General features: G+C 39.0%; 1 protein-coding gene across 2 annotated transcripts in view; it reads right to left on the reverse strand.

The window, feature by feature from the left end:
- The window catches only part of LOC132205515 (hemicentin-1-like), a 210292-nt gene that overhangs the window by 4054 nt on the left and 185087 nt on the right, over positions 1-21151 (reverse strand). For both annotated transcript variants that reach the window (XM_059634617.1, XM_059634610.1), the window contains exons 5-8: positions 15532-15747; positions 7933-8084; positions 5869-6013; positions 30-160 (exon numbers count right to left, since the gene is read on the reverse strand). In XM_059634617.1, the coding sequence (XP_059490600.1) occupies positions 30-160; positions 5869-6013; positions 7933-8084; positions 15532-15747 (644 nt within the window). The remainder of the gene's footprint in view (positions 1-29; positions 161-5868; positions 6014-7932; positions 8085-15531; positions 15748-21151) is intronic.

Here is a 21151-nt window from a genome sequence, read left to right on the forward strand (position 1 = left end):
CTGCCCGCCGGCTTAATAAATGAACTTACATTGTGTCTCCACTCGACTTTGTAGGCCGCCGGCCGTGCGTTCACGCGGCAGTCAAAGTAGACGTCCGTCCCCTCGCGGATGTTGTCCGGGCTGAGTGAGGTTCCAAGGTGGATTGTCGCCTCCGGGATGTCTGCAACAAGCGAATGCGTCTTTTGTTAGAAAACTACCAACTTTGAGCGTCAAACTTTGCAACGAAGTAGCATCAAAAGATTTTGAAACTCATGATTTTGGTGCTTAGAATTTCCCTACGATTCCGTTTGAATTACCTTTGTGCTACAAAAGACAAGTTCAAACAGCGGAATGGATTTTTTGTTGACAATAAATGTCTAAAATAATGAAGGGGTTGTATTTATTTGCTAATTTTTTTACATGGTGTGCTGCAGACTGGAAAATTAGTACATCGCTGTTTTGAGAGACACGCAGAATCACTCGCGCGAACAAATTTTTAGCAGAAGCCCCAAAATCATTATTCACGTCCTGCTCCTCGTCAGCGGGAAACGAGGCGTATGAATAATATTGAAATCACTACATATTCGGTCAGCTCGTATTTCTCTCCCTCTCTCGTTTGCAGTGCTTGCGATAAAAACATTTACAGCGCAAAACGACGAAAATCCGGTGGGAGTTTTTTTTTTAGAATTTTTTATTTTTCCTGTCGCTCTTCTACCGGCCGAGTGTCCATTAATTTAAATCAATTTCACTGATAATTCTTCGCCAGGCAAATTCGAAACAATAAACAGGCCGGGTGAAAAATCGGCCTGACGCACCCCTTCGGCTGTCCACGCGGCACGGTTTGATAAATTGAGAGCGCGGAAAAATAAATAATTCTGCCAATATCGAGGACGTCGAGTCGAGTGCGCACAATTAGGTTGCGAGAACGGCTCATCTCATTAATTTCCCATGCGCCACCACCTGGCGGCGGCTGCGCTGCTTTAGCAACGCGAGTTTCTCCGTTTGTCGGCAAAAAGGCCGCGCGCTCGCTACATAATAAATGTGCTTCTCGTTCGTTCAGCGGCAGCAAAAAATAATCACCCTCCGCGCCCAAATTTTGCTGTTCAAGCGGCTTCGCGCTCAAAAACTCATCAGAGCTCGGGAATTCGCAGCTCGCCTCGCGCCTTCATTTATCTTTTTGAATCCTTCGCTCTTGGGAATAACCGATCAATTTTTTTTTTCATATTTTTTCACTGGAAAAAAAACATGTTGGCGTTGAGGAAAAATCTTATTGCACGTTTGAAAATAAAGTAAGGTTTCTTATGGTTTGGGGTAAAATTTATGAATAATTTATGAAAAATTATAACTATAAAAATAGTCTCTATGCGAAGACAAAAAAACAAACAAGATTGACTTTTTTCTGGCCTATGTTCTGAATAATCTTACTTTTCTCAACCCACTCAACCCAAAACTTGAAAGGTGCAACTTGATGACTTATTGGACCAAATTATTTATATTTTCATCACTTTTTTTAAGAATTTGTTCACAAATTATCTACATTTTATTTTTTAAATTTAATTAAAATTAATTCTTATTAAAACATAGCTAGTAGGATTCATTTTGTTTTTTAACAAACACAAAATTGAAAACTTTTCCAATAAAAAACAATTCAATTTACATGTATAAACTGAAAAATTCCCTTGTCTCGTAGAAAAGAAGTCGCTGCTATGCTTTTGAAACGTTATAATATATTTACGTGTCTGAATTTATTGAACACGATTTGCGCTACTCTCCATGACAACATCAGCTCGGAAAAAAAGAGGACGACAGTACAATTTAGGCAGCACGTAAAGTTTTACGACAAAATGTGAATAAAAACAAAAGCAGGTGCGACGAGGGCACGCACAAAAGATTTATTTAAGACGGCGCCGATTTTTCTCACCTGCCAAGGGGGAACGGCCGAAAAAATTTATGCTTTGTCAAAACAGTTTTAAGGCACAGTTAGATCATCCCATTTGGCGCATCAAAAATGGATGCGACTCCGGCTGATATACGCGTGCCGGCGAGTGATTGTAAAAAAGCAACGCGCCATCAACAATTCATGGCAGAATCGATTGCAGATGCTCAACACTTTGCGGCCATGGAGGAAAAACACACTTGGCGTAAATCCACGTGCCATTAAGAATTTAGCGGGCACGCGGAAAACTAGGGTAGATATATATATAGAGTGGGAGCGGGGAAAGCGAGAGAAAGAGCGGAAAAAGGAGTATCGAGAAAAGTCAATTATATGCCAACGAGGATTTATCTCGGCAATAATGGAATTTCTCTCGGTACCCACTTGTTATTGCTATTGGCATCATTTCATTTCACTGGCCCACTTTTTCATCCGTGTGTGTCTTTTTGTGACCTCGACAAGCACAACTCGCCCGGATTTGTGAAAAGAAAAGTACTGATTTATGGTAAAAGAGAATTCGATTAATTAAATTTTAGATATTATAAAAGATTTTTGCGATTTGAAAGGAGTGAAAAATTTAAATACGTCATTTTATGATAATTATTTAGCTGCAAGAGGAAAAAAGAATTTTTATCATATTCAAAGTGTAAAATTTTATTTATATTTATAAGGTTTTTTAAACCATGCACATTGCATAATATAAATATCCATGGATCATATTTATTTTATGTATGAAACCAAAATGTCAGAATTTTAAGCAAATTTACGTTTCACTGGATTAATTTGGTCTTACATTTCCCTTTCCTTGTCAGTCAAAGGAAGCTTCTCAAATTTGCTTTTGGCATATTTCCTTCATAAATAATATTTGTGCATGTATTAGAGCGCAAAAAGCTTCAGGGGGCGCGTCCCATTCTCCCACCCTCAGATAACTAATAAGCGCGCTGCGCCAACTTTTATTACACAACAAGCCCGGTGCGCGCTGAAGGTAAAATAATTTTCCATCCATTACAATATCAGGCATTTCCCGTGTAAAATAAGACCTTAGTTTGCTCGACGGTGGGTGGGCAATAGACGAGTTTCGCTGCCACAGCCGCTATGCTTATACACCATAAAGTCTGATACGTTTGAAGTTAATGCCTGTTTATGTTCCCAGAGGCTCGAAAGCTATCCTTGCAGGGCGTGTTGTAGTATCTGATGAAAAGGGATCGCGCAGACAGGCCGAGGCAGTTGGTATCTTTATGGTCATTTACCTCATGTGAAACATAACTCAAACTTTTGTCATTAAACTGCACGTCAAGTGATGCGGGACACAGTGGACTCTTCCCTTTTCGTCTCGCTCTCTCAAGCTGCCGTCTCGTACAAAGTTGAAATTAACAAGATAAAGGGCAGCAGCCACCCTCAGGAGTAGCCTAAAAGCAGCACCTCCAAATCTTAGACACTCAAGTAAGGCATGTTTAAAATTTTATGGCCTGGAATGTGGGGCAGCAGAGCGCTTGGTGCTTACAATGGAGAGGCATTATACTTGGAAAGGTCAATTTTAAGTGGAGGTCAAACTTGTTAAAAGACCGGTTTAGATAAAACATTTTTTGTTTTAGCTAAAAGTGTCTTTCTTCAAGATATTAAAATAAAATTTTGTTTCATTGAATTTTAATAATCTTATCTTATTAATTGAAAAATTGTGTTTTCCCATTCAAAAGAAATCACTGTATAGGGAAAATTGCAAAAGGAGAATCTTAGTTGACGGGAGAGGTCAAAGTTTTCCTTTTCATATAAAATTACAATCTCTCTACAGGATCGATTCATAACTGCCGGCGAGAAAGGAAAGTTTTACATCAGCCGCCTGGCTTGCGTTGCTCTTTTTTCCACCTCCATCTCTTTCTCTCTGCCTCTCTATCACTCGCACACGCAGTAGTAGTGTGTTTTATTTTACATAATCAAATTGAAAACTTTTAAAGATCTTTGGGCGCAGTTTCAATATCAGGCATTAGCATAAAAAGTTTAATACAGAACGTGATTAAATTTCCGATGGCTGCGAGAGGGACGCTGAAATGAGACGCGCCTCTGGCAGCGCCGACAATAAAAAAGGCGTCGATCAAATTTTATTTAGTTCGCGCCGAATAAATGGAAAGCAAGCGCCACCAAATCCAATCACTTTCAGCAATTCAATCAGAGCGTGAAAACATTTTGATAATACTGCACCTCATTCATGATCCGTCGGCGAATTGGCTGCATTGTTGTAGGAGGAAGGAAAGCGAAGGAATTTTTGAAGAGGAAATTCTGAGAACGCGGCTTTTGTCTTGGCAAAATTTTGCACGGGGAGTAAAATTAATTTGATTTCCTACCTCCGTTTGCCAAATTTAGGATGGAACCCCAGCACAAAATATCGATCGCAGACACGTGCAAAGGCAAGTTCCAAAATTAATTCGGCGGCAGCAAATTTGATCGCAATTCCACCGCGAAGCAAACTTTTCAGCTGAAGAAGACCTGCCTCTCTTCAAGAGCGACGAATCGGCAAACCGAAATGATTTTCACCCGACGCAACTTGTTTGAGTATAACACTTTAATGGGTACATTTTGTGAGCTTCACTGACTAGATGAATGTAGCCGAGGACACCAGCCAGAGCAAGGCTAAATATTTGAGGGTGGCTCTGCCGCCGAAGTGATGAATACGGCAGTAAAAAAGTTGGAGCCGACCCAATGTGATTGATACAAGAGTCTCTCGCATTACAACAACACGCTATAAATGTAGCTGCGCTCATTTGGTCAAGTGCAGGGCGCAGTCCTTTTTTGCTAGACAAGCCGGCCGGTTATAAATTGGCACGTATTACCGGCAGCATTTCCCAATCGACTCATTCCATAAGCTCTATCCGCGTATAACACTAAAAAATGTCTATCCTATTATCAAACGACGAGCAAGCGAGCGAGACCGGCATCCGCTCTGTGCGAACCGGCCTTTTTCCATCAACTTTTTCCTTAACGAAATTTTTCCAATAGATTTATCTTTGTCCCGTATCTCGTAAGATTGTTTATGGTGTATCTCCGCCTCCCTACCTTCATTTATCTTTGCGCGCAGAGAGAAAGATAGGAGATGAGAGAAAGAGAGCGAGGGAGAACAAAAAGTTAACCTTTCCGGTTTCTCCGGCATTTACTTCTGCAGCTTTTCATCCAACTATAAGGAGCCTAAATAATAAAATACTGAGCTGGTAATATTTCCAGAGCGCGCGGGCAGGAAAAATAAAATACCTCCCGTTTCCTGCTTGCATTGTTTCAATGAAATTTATTTCCTGCCCCGTTGTATATATTCTAAAGAGTGCTTGAGGAACAAACAAACAAAGGCGACGTGAAATATACCAACACACACACAAATATGAGCCATTCCTCGGCAACTTTTCTTGGTACCGCCGAGGAATAATGAGGCGGTGCAAAATATGTTTCCAACGAAAAGGCACCGCAAAATTATGTGTGCGGTTTCGGGCCGAAAAGTTGCTCTCAAGCCTCATCGCGCCTCATACTCGGTGTGTTCGTTTGTAATGGTTTCATTTCTGTGCCAAACAGTTTGCGATAATAATGCTCTTTAGTGCGTCGGCGGCCTCGTAAAAAGCCGCTTTTTATTGTGCATGTGTGTGTGTGTGTGCGAGTGGAGGCGGCGAAAACTCAGCTGGCCCGAAAACAAACCCTTCGTCATGTTCCACTTTGCAGAAATAATTAAAGGCGCCGGCTGGGTCGGGCTGGCAGCGCGCGCTGCCGCCGCCGCCACTGCAAATCGCGCTGCAATCTTAAATTTTAAAGCAAACATCTCGCTCGGCGAATTAAGGACTTAAACGAGGCCGTGCGCGCGCGTGTGTGATTTTGCAAAATGAAATCAGCTAGGAGAGAGCAGAGAAGGACGACGGATATATATGCATAAGCAAGCGTCGTGTTTGCAGAGAAAATATTTGCGAAGCGGCGGTACTCACAGAGAATCTCGAGCTTCCAACCATCTTCCAGGGCGTCGGCGCTGAGGTGAGGGTTTTCGGCGCGACACGACAAGTAGTGCCCCTCGTCCTCCTTGCTCGGTGTGAAGCTCAGCGTCGACGTCGTCGTGTTGCCGTCGTTGGATGACTGCAATTAGTACAAATGGCTCGTGAAATTGTGGAAACAAACCAACAACATTTATTTGCATGAGTTGATAAAGAAAAGTCTAAATCTGCGGAAGGACTTTAGCAGACCGTAGTAAATTATGTTCTTAGCACGTCTCCTTTTTATGCTCGTCGTACTTCTTTTTTTTCTCCGAGACAGCACCCTTTTATGTTCTCCACGGCAATTGTGCAGAAAGAAATAAAGGGGGGCCGTCGCCAGTTGTTGGGCTGCCGTCCATTTATTGCTAAATGCTTTACTGGGCGTTATGAAGTGACGAATGTGCGAGGGGTCAGGAGTCGGTCGGGGACTTGATGGATGGTTGAGCTAACAAATGGGATAAACACGCCTCCGCCCAATCAATACGGCTCATCCTCATTTGGGATCAAAACAAAGTTTTTTCCTGTGACGCAGATGTGAAAATTTTGAAATTCGCTTTAGCCAAAAGACGAATATCAATATTGGATGAGTTCAGTCATATTTGTACGAAACACAATAAAATGATCAAATTACGATAAAATCCGGAGCCATGAAAAATTTTACACCAAAATTGCAAGCATAATATTGATTGAAATAAAAAAAAAACTCTGAATTCAAACAGCATTAAACGATAGTGAACGCCAACATTACTCTAATTAATAGTGACTCGTTTGACTCTGATGTTGGTTTTGCAACACGTGTGTGCTTGTGTGTACACCACGGATCGCAAACCCTCAGAAGGAAATTGAAAATGCAAACTACACAGGAGTCGAAGCGCATAACCTCTAAAGTGCAGGTTAACGAGAATCAAGAGGAAATGGTGAATGTAATCAAGTTACTTGCATCTATCGCACTCTAGTTAAATTTCAATCTCGAATGATCATCGTAGTCTTTGATGTGTTTGATGAGAACACCTTGCTTCATTATGTAAACGCGCGAAGGGCAAATCGCGGTTTCTAACAGATCCGTTAACGTTACGTTAATTTAACATCATGGGAGTGCTGTGTTGTCGTTAACAAATTTAATTATAAATCAAAATATTATTTTGCTACAATTTGAAATGCAGGCCATAAGAATAAGTAGCTTAGTTTTAAATTTAGAAGGGGTTGATGAATATTTGAGTAATTTAATCAAGCTGAAGACCTAAATACAGCAGCTGATTTGAATTTTAAGCCTAAAATTTACTAAAAATCAAAGATACCTTAATTCTGAATTGTGAACAGTAAGGAAAAATTTCATGAAAATTGTATTCTATGATACATTATTTTGTTAAATGTTGTTAAATAAAACAATTAGTTTCAACAATTGGTTTAAACAATTGAATATAAATAATTTGACGACAGAAGATAGGAATTTGCATAAATAAACAATTACTTTTGTTAAAAAAAATTGACACTTGAGGAGATGATCACGGAAATGAAGAGATAGGTCTTTTCCTCGTTGCAGAAATTGCTTTTATTCATTAAAAAACCAAATGGCTCTACCAATTTCGGTCACGGTCTGCGACCCTATATTTCATGAGCAGAAAGAAAAAATACAATAAATTTTTATCATGAAATAGTGTAGCAGACCTTGACCGAAACCGACCGAAACTGGTAGAGCCAATTGTTTTAGAATAAAAGTAATTTCTGCAACGAGGAAAAAACTGATCTCTACATTTCCAATAATAATTATATATTTATAGTAAACATTAAAATAATACTTCAATAAATTCCAATAATTATTATGGATAAAATTATACATTAATTTAATATATAATTATAAAAATGTTCCAATTGTATTTCATAAATATTTTTTATGAATTTTATGGCAAAAAGATGGGAACTAATTTTTGTAAATAAAAATATCTAATATTAAAGCATTTGTTTCAACAAATAAATAATTATATTATCACAAAAATATTAAGAAACAAAATTAGCACTTACAGTTTCTTTGGACTTTGTGAGCCGTTGTCCATTCCTCCACCAAGTGATGGCCGCTGGAGGCCTTGACCCTGAGGACTGGCAGAGGAGGTCATACCGCCGACCGGCCGAGAGAGGCTGATTAGCACCCAAGATCAGCACGTTCAGGGGCCGAACTGCAACAAAACGGCAAAGCTCATTAAATGGAATAAGGAGAAAGCGGAGGCCGCGTTAGTTTCCAGACCAACAACTTGTTCCCTACTTATGACTTTGGTGCGGAACAGCGGCGCGTCGTAATTCAAAATAAACTGTGCCCGTATGCGTGTGCTGAAATGGGACAGCGTTTGTACTGTAAATTTTAATATACATATCGGGCTGCCCGAAAAGCGAGGGTGACGAGAAATAGCGAAACGCAAGATGTGACTGCGGCAAAAGTATGTGCACTAGGCATACACACGCATGAACTCTCTGGATGGGTTAATATGAAGTCATGACAGTAATATATTCATTTGAAATTTAATATGTGAACTCGCACGAGCAGCAGCTGAGGAGGGAAAATGGCACGAGAAGAAGAAGAAGAATGGCCCGACTCTCGCAACAAGATGGGCCTTTCTGCTTTTTGCCAGAGCGAATTTGCACAAGAGGTGGCAGCAGCTTTTTGCCCGAGTGGTCGAAATTGCTGAGCGCGATATTGTACTTTACACGTGCTGTCATAAATCACGGCGCAAAAGAGTGACCGGAGGCTAAGTGTTTAGCATTACTTTCATTGTTTTTATCGTTCATACTCTCTCGAGACTTGCAATAAATTTCATCAAGAGCGCGCTCGCTTTTTGTGTTTGGTGGCAGAAAAACTGAGAGGATCAACTTTTCTTCAGATGAAGGAAGGAAGTAAAAGAATATCGAGGGAAAACAACTTTATACGAAGAAGAAGGAAGTTGGAAAAGAAGACGTTGAGAAAAACCAATTTATTTATCAGTTCGATATTTCGTTCGTTTATATGGAAATTAAATTTTCTTATCTTACTTCGCCGTTCTCCAATAACAAAAAATGTTCGTAACTTTTCGTCTGATCCTTTAGCTTATTATTGGTACGAAAATCAATCTGAGCTCATCGTGAAATTGGTTAATATCAAATGAATAAAAAAAATATGCGCCCTGCTTAAAAAAATGATACAAAAAAATAACAAGCCTAATTTATTTCCGCTCTGCTCGTTGGCGGCGAAATAATTAATGGCGTGTGCGTGCGGCAGGCATCATTGCATCAGTCAGACGGCTGACAAGCAAATAATATGCAAAACATCTTTTTTTTTCGAGTTCGCCAAACAGCCAAGACAAGTTGTATCTTCTCGGGCGACGGCGTCTCCGCTGACAGGGCAAACAAAGGCCAAGTGCGCTCATCACGTCAAAGAGAAACGGAAAGGGATGAGCGAAAGAGGAGAAATGAGATTCAGCAGCCACATGCATCTGAAGACCCGCAATTTGCCAACCTGACTTTTTATTTTTCATTGAAACAAAAGAAAAAAAATATTAAATGTTTGAGAAATTGCACTCTACTCAAAAAACCGGCGAACAAATAAGACCATAAAAATGGGCAAAAGCAGACCACTTTGCTTGTTAAGCTCGCGTTGGACCGATGCCAGCTGTGTATGGTCTGGCGAAAAAATTCGTCTTCAAACTGCACATTACGCCAATGGCAACGAACCAAATTTATAAATATAGGGAAATAAAATTTCGATAGCGGCAGCAGTTTGTTTCTTTCTTTCCTTTCTCCCTCCGCTGCTGGCTCTGAATTTTTAATATGCACCCTGATCGAACCCCCACGTTCCATCGAATTAGTTTCGTTTTTATCTCATTTTGCCAGTCAGAAAAATACCACCATGGCCCGAGGGAAAGCGTGTGGAAACAATTGACCGGGAAAAACTCCGGCTTTAGAGTTGGATTCAATTTCTCGGCATTGTGTTTAGCGCGGGGAATAATAGTAATAATCAGTGCTTTTTACGCCGGCAGGCTGTCATTTCGATATCGCCGTCGCACGAAGGGTGTCGGAGGCGGCACACGGTGCAGCGTCTTGAAGTTTCCATTATTGCAGACAAACTTTGCCTCCCAACATTTTAGAGTGTCACTTTGTCCGTGAGCTTGTCAAAGAGAAAGCGAGGAAAAAGGAAGATGAAGGGCGGAAAAACAGCCGCGTTTCACACACGCTGCACGCAGACTTGCTCGCTCTCTCCGGCGGCGGCGGCTTCACCTCATCTCTTTCTGTTTATCTCGAGAGTGAGGAATAAGAGCGCGGCCCGAATTGAATTCAGCCCCGACGACATCTTTTATTTACTACCGGGGGCGCCTTTAAAGGTGCTTAGTCGTCTTGTTTGTGTTGCGGCGAGACTCATTCAAATCGCTCTGCTCCGCAGAACATGACGCTGCATCCGAAAATATTCGTGCCTCCAGAGCTGTCGAAGCTGTTTTCGCAAATCCCATTACGCCTCTTGCTCGCTCCTCTCCACTCACCCCCTTTGCGGGTTCGGGCCAAAAATGGGCCACAAAAAGTTTCGAACGGTCGGTAAAGGAAAAGAACTTTTGGAACGGCTGCCGAAATTGCGAGAAATTATTACTCTGGAGGCGTATCTAGCTCTTGCTATTGCGGTAGAGATCGAGACGGCGTTCCAAGTGAAACATTTAGTTAATACTTTACCGCAGCCAGACGCCGAAATAGATTAAAAACAGTGAGTTGATAGATATTTCTAGCAAGAAGGTTTTTACTTTTGCTATTTGATGTAAAACTATGCAATACAATTAGATATCAACAATAAAACAAAAAAACAAAAAAATGTATTTTTTCATTGAATTTCGAATATCTTTTTTGTATTGCAACATAAATTAATAAATCCAATTAATTTTTTTCATGCATAATTGATATTAAGTAGTTGAAATATAAAATTATTTTAACCAGCTATTGCGTGACATTTTAATAATTTTAAATAATAATAAAAAACTATTTTGGAACTTTCTTTATCCGTCAAATATGAATGAAATTGAGTTTCGATCTAGACATTAAAATGATTTGAGCCAATTGTGCTGGTGAAGTTTACCCTGTAAAAAATAAATCCAGAAACCTTCAAACCATAGATCAAAATTAAAAAAAAACCCATCAAAGTTTCGCGACGCTATATAGCAAAGGACCAAGCAACAATAGGAGCAAAGCCCTAGAAAAGCAAAATCCCATTGAAGCGATTGCGAATAAAAGGAGACTCAACTTGCAAAATCTATTAATAGCAAAAGCATGGGCGGGCCGTCGGCGGCCGCTTTTGCTTGGGCTCGACAATTAAAAGTAATCTGTAATTTCATTGTGCCAAAGTGTTTGTGCAGCGAGCACAACTCGTCGGTTGCCGCCGCCGCGCTCTGCGTGTGTTTGTTGTGTGCGAATGTGTGCGAAAGAGCGACTCTCTCTACAGCACAATGGCCAGAGAGAGTCGACAGTCGACACAATGCGCGAGCACAGGCCTTTGTTGGTGTTGCTACAACAAATCCTTGGATTAACGTTTTATTTATTTTGCCAACTGAACGGGCATTAAAACATCAGAAAATTCGCCAAATCCGTTGGAAAGAAAGGGGGACGTTAAACCGGCGCAATTGATTCGAAAAACTGTCCTGCGGAATTAAAAAGAGATTGCTGACGCACGGGAATAAGTGAAAAGCGCGGTGCTTGTTATTCCTCTCTTTCAGGCAGCATCAGCGCGCGCTGACAAAGGCGGAGTTTTGCTCGTCATTATTTTTCACAGCCGTATCAAATTCTCTGAAGAATTAATGATCGAGAATTCGGAGAGCTTCAAACGGTGACACTTTTGCACAAAACCTGCGCATTACATCAATATTCAGAGAAAATTTATCCCTTCTCTGCGGTCGTACAATGTTTTCCTCCGCCGCTGCCAAACGTATTGTGTCTTTCATTCTTTGTGTGCAAAACATGGAGCTGGGGAATAGAAAATAGCGAGCAATGCTTCCTTCGCTTTTTATGAGCGGAAAAATTTATACCAGTCGGAAAGCAACGCGAGAGGCGCCCGAGGGAATAAATATTGAAACTTGATTTTCGCAACTGTGCGCCGTATTTATTGACAGAGGGCTTTCTGGGAGACGAAGTTTCTCGCTCTCGAAATGCGCAGAGCAGTCTCGCTGCCACTTGCGAAATTTTGGCGACAGGCTCGCTCTTCAGTGTTCCGGCAAAGTTAAACACAAAAGTGATATCCTTAGCAAATTCGACACGGAGACTGAAGTTTTTGTTACAATACAAAACAACATGGAAATGGTGAAATTCCGCACTTTTTGTGAAGGGTCCAGTTGAACTGTTTCTATTTCGTGCTATATTCTGAAAATAACAAAATTGTTCTCTCATGGGATTTTTTATAAGAACATTAAAACGCAATATTATTAAATAGTTCATTTCCAGAAAAAAGGAATGTACATCGCTGAAATAAATATAAAAGATTGATACGAAAAAAAAGTAAAAAAAAAAACAATAAATTTTTGCTACCTGAAAGCGATGAAAGTTAGCCGAAATTTAGTGGTTCAATAGAAATTTTACTTATTTATTATTTATTTTTCAGTAAAACAGGCTTTATTTTTGTCTTTAATTTTGGCCTCACAATTCAGTTTTTCTAGATCTCTGAAAAATATAATTAAACGATCAAATTAAATTCAAACGAAGTTTCTTTATAAAGGTATGTCTAGTTATGTTGGTTTAAAATAAAAAGAAATTTTATTTTTAAATTTATTTAAATGATTGGAAACTTTTTTTTAATATTTCGAATATATGACTTTTGCAGCTATGGTGCAGAACTGGAGCAGAATTGGTACTGAACTGGTGTAGAACTGATGCAGAAGAGCTGCACAATTTCAGCATACGTTCTGCATACGTTTTGCACCAGGTATGCACTATTCCTAAATTTGAAAAATTTTGATACAAAAAAAATCCTGAAAAGAATCTAAAATTTTTTTAAAAAATTTTAAAACTTATTTTGCTCAAGACATGATTTAAAAATTTCACTAAAATAAATAAATGTTAATGATCAAGTATTTTTTTTTTAAATTTTAACATTTTATTATAGTTGGGAATGTGTGAGAGGAGTTATTTAAGATTTTAGTTAGAAAATAGCTCTTTTTATTACAAAATTCAATACATTTTCTTCCACCTTGAAAACGTTTTGCTAAAATTATTAATTTATTATGGAGGTCGTCACGAGCACTGCAAATTAGCGAAGGGTCTTTTGGGAAAGTGAGAAAATCAAGAGACGCAACATAATGAATTTAAGCATAGGCATCGAATTTCCACTCCCTCCGTGTAACAAAAGCTCGTTGAGTTTATAACGCTGGGAGATTTTGCACATTTTTATTAGCAAGCCGCGTTGAAGAACTCTCGCAGTTCGTTCTCTCTCTCAATTTGCCACGAAAGCCTCGCAGGCTAAATCACCTCGCTATAGAGCGCGAAATTAAAAAAAGAGAGAGGTCGCACACTTCAGCACAATCACTGCCGTATAACGAAGTTAAGAATTTCCAGCGGCGGGAAATAATTTCGCAACGCGGTGCCGAATTAGGTGCGGCTGCCCGAGGAAAAATCTTGAGCGTTCGTGCGTCTCTCTAGTGTGGAGTGGCGGCGCTGCGTGCACTTGTAAATTACATAAAACTGGATCTACAGGCGGGCAAAAAGTAGCCTAGGCTCTAACAAGATTGAATAAGGCAAGTAGGACCCTCCGTCGGCCCTTTGCTTGCCAACAATCAAATTACAGCAGCCCATATAAACCGGCCAAAGTAATGGCCACGTCCAGTTTAGCACCAACTTTTGTCCCGTCCGCCCAAAGGGGTCGCGCGAAACAATTTCGCGCAAATCGTTGTCGGGCCGGCCCGGCAATATTTGGCTTTTGTTTCGCTGCGTTTGGCCCGCTCAGGCCAAAGTTGGCTCCCGATTGCGGTTACTTGATCAAAATCCAATAAATACTCTTGTTTAGGGCCGAGTTTTTTCCCCAATATTTTCTCTCTACTTTTTGCTGCCGGCAAGTCATTGGCGAGTGCGCGCGCGCGTGAATTGGTGCTCGCCAATCCTAAATAGCTGCGAGCTGAAATAAATTGAAAACATGAACTGAATGAGAAACTCTCTCTTGTTCATAATCAATAATAAATTCATACTGCGAGATTGGATATCGAAATATAAAAATGAAAAAAGCAAGGAAAAAGGAGCGGAGCCTGCACGGGTGGGCGGTAATTTCCTATAGCTTGCAATACACACACGCACTCGCTGCTGTAAGAAATTATCCCCGGGTTTAATATTCTCCAAAACGAACGGGCCGTCTGTCACAAGCCTTCTCTCTTGCTCGCCGCGTTTTGTTCCGGGAAAATCGATAGACCTGGGAAATCACTTTCCGCACACGCTTTTATTTATTCTCGCAGAACGGGCGGATTTGCACGCAGTGGCGGATTTATATTATTATTTCTACGGACGGGTTCAAATTACAAAGTGTGCTCACTGTGACAGAAACGTATCGATAAAAACGGGGAAAAATGAAACAGAGTTGGAATCACATTATTCCTTGTATTACATAAGCGCTTTTACGAATTTTCTAGAATCTTGGTGGGATAATTGTTTATTTTAACTTCAAGATTTGATGTAACTCGATTTTGCAGTGAACTGAATAGGAACGTATCTCAAAAGACGCGCCGATTTTTTTTTTACTTTAAAAGGACATATTATTTTATTTTTATTTGAGTCGCAGAAACATAAAACAAATCAACCAGAATATCTTGTCTTTCAAGAGACAAAAATTGAGCAAAAAATAAAATATTAAAGAATAATTTTCAGTACTTTAAATTTTTCATGTTTGAAGAGATGTAAAATAAATAATTATTATATTATCAAACCATTTTTGTATCAACAAAATTATCCATAAATTTAAATTGTAAATTATCATATATAATTTAACTTTCATTCTTATTTCTTTTAAAATACTTTTTTAATTTGCTAGATTTAATTAATTTGCCTGTTCTAAATAAGTGTTTTCATTATACAAAGGGTGCTTTTGTTAGTTCAAAATAGCATTTTCCTCTTTAAGCTTTTCTGCTTAATGAAGCAATAGTAAAATCTAATCCATAACAATTCTCCTCTGCAGAAATATTATTAGAAAATCATTCGTCCTAAAATTTTTTAGAGTTATTCTCACCAATACATGTATTCAAATTTACGATAAATTTAAATTATTGTAATTAGGAAACTTATTTATTTTAATCCTTTTTTGCAATATAAGTATTTTTAGTCAAATTATTCCATACTTTATTTTCACATTTATATTATTTACGATTAATTATTATCCTACGAACGGTTGCAATTCTTTTCTAGAAACTGGTCATCATTTGAGCTGGGAGAAAATAGCAAGAGTAGTTTTTCGAATTTTGATTTGGCACGCAGATCATCATCTATCTTCGTTTCGCACGAAAAAGAAACCGCAAGCGCCAACTTTTCCCACGTGCCACAGCACCGCGGGAATGTTTTGGTGCATCAGCAGAATCGTCAAAACGGAGGCGGTAAAGCCGCGTATAAGAAAAGCGGGAGGGAGGTCGGAAGTTCCATAGAAAACACACTCACAGTTCATGTCGACGTGGACGCTGGCCGAGAGGGGCGCCGTCTTATTATTATTAATGGCCTGACAAGTGAGTTCCGAATGGACGTCCTTCCTGTCCAGCTGGTCAATTAGAATTTCGGCGCTGACCACACCGCTGGGCGACTGCTTCTTTCTGCGAGGCGTCGCACTGGTCACCACCACATCGTTGCGCAGCCACCGCACTCTCGGCACCGGCTGACCTGTAACAAAGTTTCCGCCATTAGTTCCAATTAAAGTTTCCTATTGAAAAATTCAGGACGCGCCGAGTTGAGAGAAGGGATAAAGCAACATTAAAAGTTCCTTTCTTTAGCCAAACAAAAGCCAAATTCTCTGGAAAAAAGTAGCACCTGAGCTCCAGTGCCCATAAATGTCAAAAGTCTGCTCTTTGAATATCCCAGGCGTTGCGTTATTGATGGCTAAGCTGCGGATAATTCCTCACAGCGACTGACTAGGGGAGTTCGCGCGCGAATCTCGTGAAAAGTTTCTTCCCTTGTCAGTGTGCACACCCCCAGAGACGGCGCCTGTCAAACGCACCCCGTGTTTCGGCCTCACACTATTATATTTGGTAGAGATTTGGCCAGAATGCTGTTTATTTTTGTGTTTGTTCTTTCACCACCATAAATAAAAGTTTATTGTGTGTGATACAAGAATGACAGGCACAGTAAATGAAAAAATTAATATAATAATGAAATGAAGCTTCTAATCAGCAGCAGGAAACAGACCAAACAAGTAAATATAAAAGTTCAGCAAAATTGATTGATTAATTAAACTTGCTCATCGAAGGTTTGTTCAATGTAGATTTTGTTTTGATACCAAATAAATATTTTTAGATAATGACATAATGATTCAGGAAAAAGTAAGAATTTCAGGATATTTATCTGTCATGCTTTGCTCGGTCTTAATTAAATGATTTATGAAAGTTTTAGTTTAAGAAATAAAGGAAATATAATTAATATTTTTTTAATTAAATTTTACAAATGCTTTTAATTTAAACAACGTCAAATATCATTAAAAGATCCATGAATCGATTTAACCTAATATTTTTTAATTATTACATTACTAAAATAAATTCATTCATAAAAAAATTACAATTAAAAATATTAAAATAGCTTTTATCATTTAATTTTAACCTTCAACATATGAAGTTGAAAATAAAATTTGTACATGCTTTTTCCATTTTATTCTCTCAATGTTTACTCCATTTTCAAGATGGTGGCATTCAATTAACTTCTCTGATAAGGGTTAAGAAAAATTGAAGCGTTTCATATCTCAAGGACTCGCTCGTCTTGTGTATTTTTTCTCTCTCCATCAAAGAATACGGCGCAGTTTGCTAACAATGCACTTCTTCTCAAAGCAGGTATCATTATTATTTCCACACCCACAGTGCTTCCCACTTTATCAACGGCGACCTGAAGGCTGACTTTCTTTCACATTTGATATTTTTCAATTATGCGCCAAAGAAGAGCTGTTTCAAAAAGCGTACAAAAAAGGAGAGCCGGATGAAAAGATGGATTAAGCCTCTTAAGTAGCGCATTGATCAAAAGAAGCGAAGCCTCTCCACCATTGTGCAATTTTAGACTCGACTTAGCTGCCGCGGATATATCGTCTGCTCATTTTTTTGCCATTTAATTGGCACGTGGAAATCGTGGCAATTCGATTTTCCGCTTCCAGCTTTTGCGCCTCCTCATTATAAATGCCGTCTTTAACAATGATCACGAATTCAAAAGGAATGGTTTGTTAGTTTATCGAATATAAATTTTTAATATAAAATTATATATTTCTGTCCTTTTTTGCAAATGGGTCCGTAATGAAAAAGTGGAGGTGATGATATTTCAAAGGACCACTGGAGCGTTAAATGAAATTTCGCAATTGAGAGCTCGTCAATTAGTGAGCACGCGAGAACAGGGAATTTATATCGATTGCACTTTGCAGTCGTAATCAAAATTGACGCTCCATTAAAATCGCAATTGCATTTATTAACTCGATGGACATTTGCTCCGCACGTTCTCGTTTCGTCGATTAGGATCGACGTGGCAAGCAGGGCAATAACTTTGTTAATCTCTGATCAATAAATTCGGGAGCAAACACTTCTGACTGAGCGAAAATAATTCCAAAATTTCCTGCACGTGCGTTGTTAGGTGTAATTTTGATTGAAGCCTGTCAGAGGTTCAGAATAATATTCCCGCTTCCGCTCGCGCGCCGAGGGATTAAAGCTCTGCTGGCAAAATTTACCTTTTCATCGCAGGGGAATACATTAGACGCTAAGTAAATAAACGCGTCGCGATTTTCAGGCTCTCTGAGTAAATATGTGCATGTCTGCGCGCGAATTTGTGCTCCAGGCCGTGGTAAAAAGCGCATTTTGAAAATCATATAATCCCTTTACCGGTTCTTGTGGGTGGCTAATTTATTAAAACCAATCAGACCAATTTTCACATACACCCGACATAAAATATTAAATTTTTTTCAATGCGACTCCTATCAAAAACAACTTTTATCCCACTAGAGAAATATCCATAAAAACATTACAAAATGGTTTTATTCATGATGACGGCGCTTTAAAGGGGCATTTCGCAACACTGCAGCTGCGACGGCACGTTACTGGTCACATAAAAATGTAATCAGCAAGTGGTGAGCTGCAGGGAAAAGACTGACTGACGCATGTATATCCACAGGAAGCTCGGATCTCACAGCAAAGCGCCGAGACTGTTCCCCGCATGTATTTATACTGACGCATAATCTAGCTGCTCTGATTTCCTTGTGGAATATGTTTCTCCGCCCTTATTATGGCAGCCGACGCGAGTTTACAAAAGGGAACGCCGCCTGGATTGTATAACCTTTTTCCGGGTTTCCCCGGCCAATTGTATCTAATTATACTTAAACAAGGAATACTTGTAATAATGTAAGGTATAAATCGCTAGCTGCGGGCACTGAAATTTGTATACATATTCAAAAGAATTTGATAATAAAAAATTGCAAAATGTTTTTTTTTTCAAATAATGTAATATCAATGATAATGTAGTACAAACTTAGATTTTTTTACCATGAATGTACAGTATTTAATTAAAAAAAGAATAAAAATAACAAATTAATTTTTAGAGGTTCCTTTGGAAATATATTATATTGAAAACACAAGAAACTTAACATGATTTTTATACTCCCTTAATCCATTCTAACATGAATTTACTGTTTTCTTGTATATTTATCACAAGCAGAAGCAGAGCAGAAGAAGAAAAAAAAAACACTTCAAACTACAGAGCGCGCGACCACAGTCAATTCCAAATTTTTATTCAGAAATAGTAGTAGGATCCAATCCCGACCGTGTTTGGCAGAAAATTTTAACCAAAATCAACGAGTTTAAATATTTGTGAAAATATTTAATTTAAATCACCAAAAGATTAAAATTAATTTATTTTATAACAAGGTGGAAATTTCTGAAAGAAAAGGAGAAATGTAAAATTGTTAGGTGTTCCCTTTATGAGCGTGGCGAGAAGTGGGCACATAAAAGGTTAAAGGCGCTTGATAAATAATCTTGATGCAAATCCCCGTGAGGTAGCGAGCAATGCATCACCGCATTGTTGACCCACGCGCCCTCGGTCCAAGAAGTGCAAACATTAATTATGACGATTGTGTTGGCTGCGACAACGGCAGGGAGGTGGGCGGGCAGGTCACCGGGTGGGTCGGCTTGTGCCTCGCCACCGGTGCAAAACACCAGGTAAACTTGAGAGCAAGGGCGGCGTGTTTGCCGAGTCACTTGCGCCGGTGGTGGTGGCGGCGGCGGCGGTGCGCCTTTTCGCCCCCTACGCTGTAATTAGCCCTTCCGAATGGGAAATTAGAGGCGCGCCCGCCGGATTTGCTCGCCACCGTGCACGCTGAATATAAATAAATTTTTCCCCTTGAGGCTCAATCCCAAGCAGACAGAGCGAGTGCGGAAAAGGCGATTTGATTATTTTGCGCCTTTTGGTGCGGACAGCACGGTGAATTAAACGGGCCACGCAAAAATACGTTTTCCCTGTTCCAAATGAGAAATAAACCTGTCGCGAAAATTAATTAAACTGCGATTGCCGATCACGAGCAGGAAAAAGTTGCTCTTTTCATCGTTCTAATTGCTAAACCCGGCAACCACTGGTTGAAATTCGCAAAAAAATGAGGAAAATGAAAAGGCCGGAATAAAAATCTCTCTCAACGGGTTTTAGATTGAATTGCTAATTAAAGGCAATTATTCATTGAAAAAAAAAATACAAAAGAATGAATTGAGATAAAATTGCTGTTTCCAGGTATATGGTGTGCCTTTTTACGTTATCAAATATTATAATATAGTTTTTATATTTTTAACAATTTTTTTTTTTAAATAATTGTTTCTTTATTTTAACGGTATTTGATGTTTGTTTATTAAGTTTTGCTTTTAATACCATAAATTTTTTTCCAGCAACATTAAATCGCTATTTCATCTCCATTAAAAAAATGATCTTTGGTTTATTTATTAGATCTAATAACCTCTATTTTTTTAGATGAAATTGCCAACTACGGGAAACTAATAAACAATTAATTGCAAAAATGTAATATTTTTCATTCTCCTCAGACTAGATTTTCACGCAATAAAGAATTACATTTTGAATCTTAAAACAAGTTTAAATATTTTTTTTCTTGTGAGTGAAAGGGAAGAAACAAGAAGGGAGCTGCATATTATAAAGTATCAAACTGAGATTTTAATTATTTAAAATGATAGCTAGGGTTTTTCTGGAAATGTAATCTTCCCCCTTTCTTGTGGAAAGCGTCGGGAATGGAATGGCACCTCACCTAACCTAATTGGCGGAATTGAATCCGACTTTTCGCCGAGGAGACGAGGTGTGCTAACAAGGCTCGGATGGATGGATAATGCGCCGACGAGCGAAGTAGTTCTTGTTTGTTTCTCCATGAATACGTATAATTAGAAAGGAAGGGTGGCCCCGGCAGAGAATTCGCTCGCCAAAGCTCATCTCGAGCGACGGCGGCTGCTCCACTTGCAAGTCTGTTGCCAGTTTATATAAAATCTCATTACCGCCTTATGTATTATTACTTGTGTAATAAGCAGCATTAAACTTTTAATGGAATAAAAACACTGCTGCTGATTATTGCTTCTCTGTTGTTGTTATTATTATTATTTCATACGCCTCCAAGTAGGCACAGAAGGAGAAACTAGAAAGCTCATTTTGGAAAGGTGGCACAGATATTTTTTGTTTCATGCAAAATTGTAAATCTCCATTAAAAAAAAAAAAATATATTCAAGAAGAGAAAAATTTTGGTTTGCAGAGCACGAAAATGCCGTTAAAGCAAATTAGAACCTTTTCTCAGAGCTAGAATTTTTGTTTTAAAACGACCGTAGACTCTAGTAAAATGTCCAGTGCCATTTCCACTGGATTATGATTATTTCAGGCAGGAAAGCCAGCTCTAATTGCGAGTGGTTTTCAGTTGTAAAGAACATTTTTTATTAGTCCTTCGTTTTTTTTTCAAGCTCTCCAAAGGCGGAGGAAATTATCAGAGCCCTTTTCGCTTTGGGAAATGGCGAGTTGTTTGGTTGGGAAAAATAGCAGATAGCAATAAAAAAAAAACTCTTTTCGCTCAGCA

Source organism: Neocloeon triangulifer, unplaced genomic scaffold (assembly GCF_031216515.1).
Source record: "Neocloeon triangulifer isolate White Clay Creek 2 clone unplaced genomic scaffold, ASM3121651v1 ptg000001l, whole genome shotgun sequence".
Lineage (NCBI taxonomy): Eukaryota > Metazoa > Arthropoda > Insecta > Ephemeroptera > Baetidae > Neocloeon > Neocloeon triangulifer.